The 10482-nt window shown below is 50.8% G+C and overlaps 1 protein-coding gene across 1 annotated transcript; it reads right to left on the bottom strand.

The window, feature by feature from the left end:
* Window positions 1–226: 226 nt before the first annotated feature.
* Window positions 227–10249, bottom strand: KMO (kynurenine 3-monooxygenase (kynurenine 3-hydroxylase)). Its single transcript, XM_010187750.1, has 15 exons — window positions 10196–10249; window positions 9233–9302; window positions 7573–7670; window positions 6545–6634; window positions 6259–6307; window positions 5360–5447; window positions 4539–4704; window positions 3948–4019; window positions 3294–3415; window positions 1791–1938; window positions 1261–1318; window positions 1077–1159; window positions 736–837; window positions 593–652; window positions 227–394 (listed from the first exon to the last, which is right to left on the bottom strand). The coding sequence occupies exons 1-15, from the start codon at window positions 10247–10249 to the stop codon at window positions 227–229; spliced, it is 1428 nt and encodes a 475-aa protein (XP_010186052.1).
* Between the last annotated feature and the right edge of the window lie 233 nt (window positions 10250–10482).

Raw genomic sequence — 10482 nt, 5'->3', positions numbered from 1 at the left:
GGGGAGAGGGACCACTACTGCTGCTCCCGAGGGGGCAGGAGGCAGAGGGGCTGCAGGAATCATAGACTGATAGAAAGGTTTGGGTTGGAAGGGGCCTTAAAGATCATCTGGTTCCAACCCCCCTGCCATGGAACTGCCAGGCCACATCCCAAGAGAGCCAGCATCATCCAGCTGAGCCAACGGCCCATGGTGTCACTTTTATTACAACCAGGAGCTCCCTTTACACTTAAGCCACTTCTGTGCCAAAGGCAAAATTTCCAATATTCTTCAGATAATGGGACCAGCCCCACAAGTTTTCCATGCAGAAGTCCAAGTCTCGTGCCAGCCGCTTTATGAGCAGGTAGGTGCCACCCAGTCCTGCTGCCCCCATGACAAAGAGCCCTCGATTAATTATCTGTAAGTGCAAAGAAAAACCCCGGCATCATCAGAGGTTTGCTCCAACCCTGCAGCACCAAATGAAGTCTTCACACCTGAACCCACCTGGCAGTATCCCACCACCAAAGTTCCCCCCCCCTGCAACTGAGCAGTGTTGGCATCCAGGATGCTCACAAGGATCGTGGCATGGGGAAGATGGGCACTACCACTGACCGACCTTTTTCTGCCATTTCCAGCGCTGAAGTGCTTCATGGTAGCGGATTCTGGTGAAGGTCACCTGAGAGGGTTGCAGGAGCACGTTACCACCTCAAAGCCAGCTCATGTCAGCTCAGGCAGAGGGGACCGAGGTGCTGGCCTTACCATGGTGTACAGTGGGACAATGGTGGAAGGCATAAGGGCATGGAGGAAGTTGTCTACGTGCTTCCGGAAAATGAACCACGTTGAATTCACGTGCTCACGCATCTGCGGCAAAGTGACCATTACCTCTTTGCAGGGTACCTTGGCAGAACTCCCCTGCATTTTGCTAGCTCTCCCACTCTCTGTCCTGGGGGTCACCACAGGAAGCAGAGCCTCTCCAGCCCCAGTGGCATTCCCAAGGAGCTCTTAAGCTAAAATCTGCCATTATGAGAGCCCAACCAGAGACTCTGCCTGGCTGTGTGCATCCTACCGGAGTGCCACGAGTCTGTGTGTGGCTCTCCTACCTCTATGTAGTTGTACATGGCTAAATCCGAGATCGCGTGGTCATCTGGCACCCTCAGCCTGGAGAACTCAGGGAGGCAGGCACCTGGGAAAAGAAAGCAACAGCTCATGGGCAGCTCCCCAGCAGAGCAGTCATTTGCCTTCAGCTGCAGAGAGATCCTCCTCCTCCCCAGCCACCTCACTCACCGAGGTCATTGTGGAATTGGTCCATTAATTCATCAAAGACAAGACAGTCCTCAAAGCCCTGGAAAGAAAATTAAAGGGTAAATAGGCAGAAGGAACCACAGGTTCACAAGAAGTGCTCTGACAGATGCTTAGATAGCGTAGCTGTTTGCACATGCAGTGTCCCCCTGGCCGCAGCTTCAGAGCAGGGGATTTGCTCCAGGCCACTCTGCTAGGGGTCTTGCAGAGAAATCCAGGGGGTTGTCTTTCCAGCAGCCTGGGGCTGCTCTGCTGGACATCCCTCCCATGAAGTCCTCTGCCCCATGGCAAGGCAGCACCACCACCCCATCCTCTTGTCCTCCCCAGAGGACAGCTAGATCCTAATGAGGAGCCAGGTGCCTGACGGGTGTCCAACCCTAGCCGATGCAGAGGACATCAGACTGTGGGACAGACCAGCCTGTGAACTCTATGGAGCTACACTCTAAAACCAGATAGTTCTGGGTGAAAAGAGTGGGGACTCAACTGATATAGCCCAGGGTCAGCCATAAACTTACTGCATTCATGCCCTGTCCGTAGAAGGGCACGACAGCATGCGCCGCATCTCCCATCAGCACGCACCGGGAGGCAAGGTGGTAGGAGGAGCACTTCACAGATATCATGGCCTGGGCTGGCAGCAAAAAGTAATCGTGCTTCAGCTCTCGCCTTCAGGCAAAACAACAGATACTTCACTTGTGGAACCAGAAGAGACAAGAAGAACAAGTCATGCCATGCCCAAGCTCAGGATGCCAGAGTCATGGACACTGTTAGTGTTGGGATGCAAAAACCTTGTGCTGGGAAAAATGTGGAGGCTATAAAACCTATTTCATTACCTTCCCCGCCCATGGACCAAGTATCTTGTCAGTAGGCTTTAAGCTCTGCACACAACCTGGTGGTGAGTAAGAGTGTAATCAACATCTCAGACCTCTTACCATGAGCAGTGGTGGATGGCAGTCACTGTAGCAAGGATATGCTACAGGATATCTGAGTTTCTAAGCTTATATGAAGCTCTGTGATACAGTCTCCTTCAAAGGAAGGGAAACTGCGCAACACAGCTGCAGCCCTTCCTGTCAGCCAAAAAAAGCCCATAAGAGATAATGGTATCACAGAGCAGAGGCATTAATAGCGTGGGCTGGATCTCCCACCAGCAGGGGAGCTTCCTTCCTTGCAGGAAAACAAGGACATGCTGAACAGAGCCACAGCCATCAGGACGCATGCGGGACAGGCTGGTCCCAATCCCGACTGTCACTGGGGGCCCAGCTAGGACGGGATGCTCTGGCTCTGTGCTGCTACCCTTGTGCTGTTTGCCCAGCAGCAAGAGGGTCCCAGCCACCCAGGAAGCAGCACGCTGCTGGGATCTGCCTGCTCTTGTGTCTCACAACTCTGGTATTTGTTTTAGCCATGCAATCAATAAGTGCCAGACTCTGTTTAGTCGGCACAGTGGTTTGGTGTTTTGCTTTTGCCAAGCCCAGCTTTTCTCAGTCTGTTAGCTAGAATCTCAACAGTTATGCAACTCGGCTCTCTGAACAGCGTGACTACCTTCGGCGTGCAACCCTTACCTTCACTCCAGCAGAGTCTCTTTGCTCACCCACCTCTATTGTCAAAAACCCAAGGCTTATGAACAGCTAACACATCCCTTGAGCTCAAAACCTTTAACAGCAATATGAGAACAGCAGGAGGTGACCTGCTCTTTGCTTCCACATTAGCAGGGCCTGGGCTGTGCTTCCAAGGGACAGAGCAGTGCTTCAGTGCAACTCCATCAGGAACTGCCACGGGATGGGGCTGCGCCCCGCCGCTGAGCCTGCTATTCCAGCGCAGATGCAATGCTGATTACACTGTGTTTTTTCCCACTCCTCCAGACCTACAGGCCACAGGGATCCACCCCAACAGTGCTCACAATCCCTTGGCACACCAGCTTTAGTGAAGTGTACGTCACTCAGACCCTGAGGCTGGGTGGGAGTGCATTCCCTGGCTTCGTGGCACTGCACTGATGAGTGAGAAGGGGACATGGGAACACTTACTCTCCGATGAGGGGGATGGCATCCGGGAAGTGGATCTGGAAAAAACTCAGCACTTGCTCGCCCGTTGTGAGCTTCTCAAATTCCTCAAAGGGCATGAAAAGTGTGCAGGTGAAGGACTTGTCCTGCCAGCCGGGGAGGAAGGTCAGAAAGAAGCATGGAGTCCACAGAGAGCACCTGGCACCTGGAGCAGCAGCTGGGTGCCCAGCCTGTCACCCAGCAATCACAGCCACCCACCTGAGCAGTGAGGACGAGCGCCTGGCGACCCTGTTTCCCATGGTGGGCTAGCACATGCTGGGGACAGGCAAGGGGAAGGCAGAAACAGGCAGTGTGTGATCTGCTGGCACACTGCCCTGGTACTCCCATATGCAGAGTACCTACCACCTGCTGCAGAGAGGTGGTTTTTGGGGCACTCAGGTGGACTCAGATGTGTGAGAGAAGTGGCACAGGTACCTGCTCAGTGCTGTGAGGCAGGGTTGGCTCTGGGGATCCTGTCTTGTACCCCCCCCCAAGCTGTGGGTTGCCTGGCACAGGCTGAGGGACACTCCTGGCACCTTCTCAGACCTCCCGGACCCTGCCACTCCCCTGCCACCACAGCCAGTTCATCCCCACAAGCTCCATCCCGTGCCCCAAGGGAGTGTGACCATGGGTTATCACCATGTTGGGCAGTGCAATCATCATGAAGGTGTTTCTCGGCCAGATATGGAGGTAGTTTGGTTCCATGGCAAACTGAAAGAGAAGGGAAATTGCCTTGTGTCCCTGCCTTGCTCAGCTTCTCCAGCCCAGCCACTGGTTCCCCTCCACACCAGCTCCAGTTCCCAGTTCCCATCCTTTGTACAATGAGAAGACCCAGTGACCACAGGGCCCCTGTTTGGCACCTGATGCTTCTGGCAGACAGAAAACAAGGGCAAGTGGAAAGGGTAGGAAAGACGGGCAAAAATCTGCTGGTTTCCAATCTTGCAATTACTGATGTTCTCACAAACACATTCCCATATCCTCTCAGAGCTACAGTTAACTCCACTGCTCTAGGGCAGGCTCTCTAGGATTTTTACAGCTGGGTACCAAGATATTGGCCCCACCACTGGAAAAGGAAGAAATACCTGCCTTCCAGGAAAGTTTTAATCCCTTGGCTGAGCCCCACACAAGAAATTAGTTTCTCTAGAGCTGCTGTAGCACAGTCACCACAAGAGGGGAACAGGCTGTCCCATCAGTGAAAGTGGTGGCAGCTCCCAAGACAGGCACACTTACATCTCCATCCTTGGGAGGAATGGTCAGCTCCATATAGCCATGAGGAATGTACTCATGACTGTAGTTAAAGCGCGTTTGCCTCATGAACTGCTTTCTGACTGTTGAGAAGGCTCCATCGCATCCCACAATGAGATCGTAGGTGACTTCCAATGGCTGCTGGTCAGATCTGAAAGCAAGAGAGTCCTTTGGATCAATCCTGCCATAATTCCAGGCCAGCTGAACACCACTGGGCACAGTGGATCTGCCTTTTGCAAAATATCAGTGTCACCTCCAGTGTTAGTAATCTTCTAGGGTGAGGGAAGACTGGCTTTCATTGACTGGGAAGCTCAGCATTCGGATGAATAATTATCCTGTAGGTTGTCAAAAGCATAACTCTCCCAGACCTACCCAAGAATGCAACAGGCACTGTTGGGATAATGCTGCTATTTCACAGAGCCTGCATCCTCGGTGGACAGAGGGCAGCACCAGAACTCAGCACAATTACGAAACAGGGTCATTAGCTGCCCTACCTGATGAGCAATCTGTCCCTGGAAACCAGCGCTATGGAAACTGGCTTGTTTATTCCCTGCACAGGTCAGCAAGCGTGTGCCAAGCCTACTGCTAGGCTGCTGGGGGCTTAAAGAGTTGCTTGAATTTTTTTCAGCCTACCTGTGAACCCTGCTTTGATGTTTCTCCTTTCCAAAGCTGACACCGAGCTTTGCCCACTCAGGAATAACATGCTCGTTTCAAACTGAGATTGCTTAATTGTTTGAGGCTTTATGAATGATTAAGCAGCAACCAACTGAGCACAGCACTTGATCCCAGGCTTGTGCAGGGATTACCTTTTTATGGTTAATGTCCCCAACTCAGCGTTACACCCCACGAGCTTGTGTCCAAAGTACAGTTTAGTGTTGGAGTACTTCTCAGCAGCTGTGAAAAGACAACTAAATGTAGAGGCTTGTACTGTGACCCCAGAAATATTTCCAAGGGATCCCTAAATTATAGGAACTTGTGCCATTACAGTAAATAACATTGTGGTGTTGAGTGATGGCCGACAGGCAGGGCACATTAGGTCTGCATTTGGTTAACTGGTGAAAACTATTTCAAAAATGCAAGGAATCCTGCAAAGATTTCTTTCTTCCCTACAATAACACAAGTTACTGACCTGTTTCCACCATCATTACATCTTACGTCAGGATGGGATGCAGTGCCTGTAGTCAATGGGAAATTTGGGGGAATTTTGGCCTGGCCTGATGACACACTTTGCCACAGTGCTCCGATTTCTGTTTTGTCTCTGTACAATCAGGGGTTGTGGAAAATGCCATGGAACATGGTCAGGCTGAGGAGGTATCTCCTGCTTTGCCTGGTGAAGTTCTGGGAGCAGATGCTGATGCCAGGAGCTGGGGAGCTGAGGCAGCTCCAGCTGGAGGGTGAAGAAGGGAGAACCACTCCTTGAGGATTTCTGCACGCAGAGAAAGGCCTCAGGGGGGATTTGTTTGAATATCCTTTTGTGTTAGACAAGCAGCAGAGAAACAGCACAGGTTTTGTGATGTATTCTTAAAAATGATGTATTCTTAAAAGATGTATTCTTAAAAATACATCTAGTTCACATTTGCACTTTCTGAGAGCCAGGTTACAGGCAAAGAGAGTCTGGGACCCAAAAGCTGCTATTCGTGGGGCAAACCCTAAATCCTCAGTGAATAGTGTGTAAAAGTGTTTGCAAACAGACTTAGCAACCTACCTGTTAGCAGCTCTCTGTTTAGGTATGCTCTGTCCACAGAGAGAATATACTGCAAGGCAAACAAACACGGAGTTCAGGAGGCATTGCTGAAGGATGCTCAGACGAGAAACATCACCCTCTCTAAACAGCCCTGCCAAAACTGGGGATCACACAATCCCCTTCCCATTCACAGCATCCTTTCCAAGACTGTCAGCCCTAGGGTTTCCATCATACAGAGCCTCAAATGCTGTCAAAGACCCCTCTTGCTCTGCAAAGCATCTCTGAAATCACAGCACGAGACCAGTACCTGGTTCTTCTTCCCATAGGGGATCGAATACTTTTTCCCAGAAGGCGTATGTATCCTCCTTGCTCGCATGGGAATGCCTTTGGACACGATCTGAAATGGAAGGAAACACAACCCAGCCTTCTGGCCAAAACTGAGTTGCCAAGGGGCAGGGCACAAGATATCAAGCACCATCCCCACTGCACACCACACTCCAGGCAGAATGGGATGCTCTCTCCTCATACATTTTTGTGTGGCTATCCAGGTTACTGAGGAAAATTTTACAGCCTTGTCAACACCAAGTCACTACGTTTTACTGAGATTACTTACAGGCTCATTCTCATAAAAATCAGGGGGAAATTATTTTTGGATAGAAGGGACATGAAAAGTTCCAGGGATGATACTGAAATGACATCCTGGTGCTGGGATGTGCACTGTCAAAGCCTGTGCTTCTCTGCACAGAGCCAGGGGCCAGGAGAACCCACCATTGCCAACAGCTGGATGTTACCATGGCAGTGATCACCCTGCTCTGACCCAAGCATGCTCTGCAGAAGTTGGTGTGCATAGATTACAGGGGTCAGCCCAAAGCTCAAGGTTTTATGGGAAAACACAAATCTGAACACATCAGTGAGAACACCAGCAGCCCCCTTTATCACATCCTGCTGGTACTCCAGCTCTTCTGGGAGTCCATCTACACCTGCACCACTTGTGCTCACTCTCCAGGAGAGAGGAGAGCACAGCAGGGAGGTAAACACTGGAAGGTGTTGTCTGAGTGTTGGTCTCTGGGGGAAGCACCCTCTGCCATGAGCAGAGCCCAGCTGACCGAGCTTGGGTGCTGGCCCACGGCTGAAGGAGATTCCCATTGGCAGCTGTGCCATGAAACAGTGGAGAACCAGACTACAGGCATGCAGCTTCCACTCTCATGAAAGCAGAGCTACCTCTCCAGCAGCCCCTGCGTGCTGTGGAGCAGAAGAGCGCCCATCCATCACCAGCTGAAGTCAACAGTCCTTTAACCACAGAGACCCCACCACCAACAGAAGCTGCCAGGGTACCTGCTCTTCCATCCCCACTGCTCGGAGGGCTTGGCGTCCTCTGTGGGACAGGGCCAAGTTAATGCTTCTGCCACGGGTAAGGCTGGCCACCCGGATATCTGCATGGAAAGAGCAGTTGGTTATGGAGATGCCAATACCACAGCCTGGTGCAGGTGGCATCTCCCAAAATCCCTGCAGTGACAGGGTAATGTAGAGTCCCCATCCCACCACACTGCATGCAGAGAGGGCAGGTATCAAAAGGTCTGTTCAGCTATGGGGAAGCTTCCAGAAGCAGCAGAGCAGCTTCCAGGGCTACTTCCTCTGTGCCACCTCTAGTCCAGCAGAAGCACCTGCAGCCAAGTGCTGCAAAGGGAACAGGGGATCCTGACAGCTCCCCACAGTGCCAGAGGGCACTAATCACTAATTGTCATTTCCTCTCTAAGTGGAGAGAGCCAAGCGATGAATGCCTGGCAGCTTCTGCTGAGACCCACAGACCAATGCTTTTCAGGCCACTGGCAGGTCACCTCCTCCATCGCTTTTCAAATAGAAATATCTTGGCAATGGCCTGTTCCTCCAAGTGGCCTCACTGAGACTTCCCGGGCTGTCCGACCACAGCATGTGGCAAAGCCTCATCCCAAAAGCTTTCAGAGTTGCGTCTCAGCACAAGGAATGGGGCAAAAACTGGAGCAGAGTGGTAAAATCTATCTGACTCGGAAAGCAGGTGAGAGGCTTTTTGAACCTGTGAAACTTCTAGCATTTACAACATCCAGCAAAGAGTTCAAAGTTAAACCACAGTGAAAAGCTATTTGCTCTTGCTCTGTGCCTGCAGCTTGCTGGCATCGCTTGGGGCTGGCTACTGTGACCCCCCATTTCTGCAGTGGAGACCCACAGCTGAGTGCAGGACTTGGGACAGGCACAGCTGGGAGCTGTGCAGCAGAACCACCCATCCCAACATCTGCTGAAGCAGGAGCTGACACCACAGAGACTATGTGTTACTCAGGGCTTCTGCTTCCCTTCAAGTTGATTTCCACCTTGCGTGGTGTCATTCTTATCTGCCCTTTGGCTTGCCATCTCTGCCCAGGTGTCATTTTTCTGCCAGCAGATACACACTGATAAGACGCTGAAGGTGAAGCACCTGGGCTTCAAATCATCATTTCTCTGTTGTGGTGCTCTGCAGAGCTGGAGGCTTCCTGAAAGCACTCCACTTCTCCTTCTGCCCCACCTGCCCTCCTCACCACCGATGGAGAAGTTACCAGTCAAGTCAATGCTTTTAACTCTAACAGAGATGCTGCAGCATTAACAACAGTCGTTGCTTCCAAATTTCTGAGCCAGCATGGTTCAACAACACCATGCCATAATTCTTCATGCAAAGACCAATTTTCAGAGCTGAGGATTTGAATCAATATTTAAGCCAAGAACATAAAAAGGGGTATCATTTTAGTAGCTGGAGGGTGGGTTCCTTCCACACAAGACAACATATTTCAAATAAATGCTCTTCCCTACCACAGGAGCTAAAGGGAAGAGTGAAAAGAATATCCTCAAATTACCACACTTTCAGATTTCAATTTCTTTCTACAGTTCCAGTGAGCTCACGCAGTTCCTCTTTTGCTGCTTCAACAACTGTTATCAGTAAAGGGACATAAACATACTAATAAAGCAGTAATGATCAGGCTGAACTTACCTTCTCTGGCTTCATAAACATCAACAGTGAAACCCCGTCTAGCAAAGAAACAGGCATTTAATGCCCCCACCTACAAGAGAAGGATCAGGAATGGTGGATGGAGCATTTCACTAGTAGCTATATCACAGATCACTGCTGAAATGCATCAAGGGAAAGCAGTGGTCAGAGGATGCAGCTCAGCCTACACAGGAAGACCCTTTGATGAAGAGCCTTTGAGGACTTCTTTCTGGAGAGAAGTCCTATGGCACCCCTGATGTGCCTGCAGAGGCTCCAAGACAAAAGTCACCCATCGAAACTCATTGTACAAAGTTACACCAAGTACAGGGCTTGTTCACACACAGTGATTAATTGCAGCAGGGCTAGCTCCTTCAGCCAGAGACAAGAGGAACTGGTACAGCCAAGCTCCCTACTCCTCTCCGGGCTGTATTTGTCTTCCTCGATAGAATTCAGGGTGCTTGGGAATGCAGCAGAGGAAGCTAGAACTGTGCAAAAGCAAGACGTTACCTTAAAAAGGACAGCACGTATGTCCTGTTTGTTATTTAAATAGCAGTGTTTTTCTTGTTCAATTTCCATCATGAGGTGCTGTCAGAACTACAGATTGTTATCTCACTACTCTTTTCCAGCAGCACGGGGACCAAGAATTAATGGGCCAAAAAGACAAAAGAGAGATTTAGGTGCTACAGTGCTCCATGCTGTCCTTTAGATTCAGATGCGTTGCATCTCTGGGATACCTCAGCAGCAAAACTTTCCCTCAGAGGAAAAAGCCATTCTCCTACAAATTCCTAGCTGCTCAACTGAGCCTCACTGCCTGCCTCAGTGGGAACTCAACCAACTCCTCCATCACACCCCATCCTCTGAAGGAGGAATTATTTTAAGAATATTCACCCCATATCCAAGCACTGCCTTCACAGCCTTGGCTCCCTGTCAGACTCAATCACACAGCAGCCAAATTTCCTTTCCTACCAGACCACCGCCGACAACAGCGACTGTTTTCACCCGTGGGTCACTGGGCTCCATTGCTGGGGTAGCCCCTGGGTCGCAGCTTCTTACTGGTGTGTCCCTGCTCCCTGTCCTGCTGTGCTGTCCTCTCAGGGGGAGGGGAAGGGGAAGGACATGGGCAGCTGAGTCACACCTGGCTTCTTCTCCCCTGGTTCATATTAAAGTTTAACTCCCAGCCCAGAGACAGTCAGTGAATCAGTCTGGTCGTGTGGCCAACCACACTGGGCCATAGTCAAAGAGATATGAATGTG

The sequence above is a fragment of the Mesitornis unicolor genome, unplaced genomic scaffold (genome assembly GCF_000695765.1).
Source record: "Mesitornis unicolor isolate BGI_N332 unplaced genomic scaffold, ASM69576v1 scaffold9867, whole genome shotgun sequence".
NCBI lineage: Eukaryota > Metazoa > Chordata > Aves > Mesitornithiformes > Mesitornithidae > Mesitornis > Mesitornis unicolor.
This window is presented reverse-complemented; position numbering and strand designations above follow the sequence as displayed.

Bases quoted from the DNA above. Each gene is read 5' to 3' on its own strand.
- KMO (XM_010187750.1), bottom strand. From the start codon at position 10,249: ATGGAGCCCAGTGACCCACGGGTGAAAACAGTCGCTGTTGTCGGCGGT. The intron at 3,416-3,947 runs GTGATAACCCAT...CCCGGCTGGCAG, and splicing joins TGATTGCACTGCCCAACATG to GACAAGTCCTTCACCTGCAC. The intron at 1,160-1,260 runs GTGAGTGAGGTG...TTCTTTTCCCAG, and splicing joins CCAATTCCACAATGACCTCG to GTGCCTGCCTCCCTGAGTTC.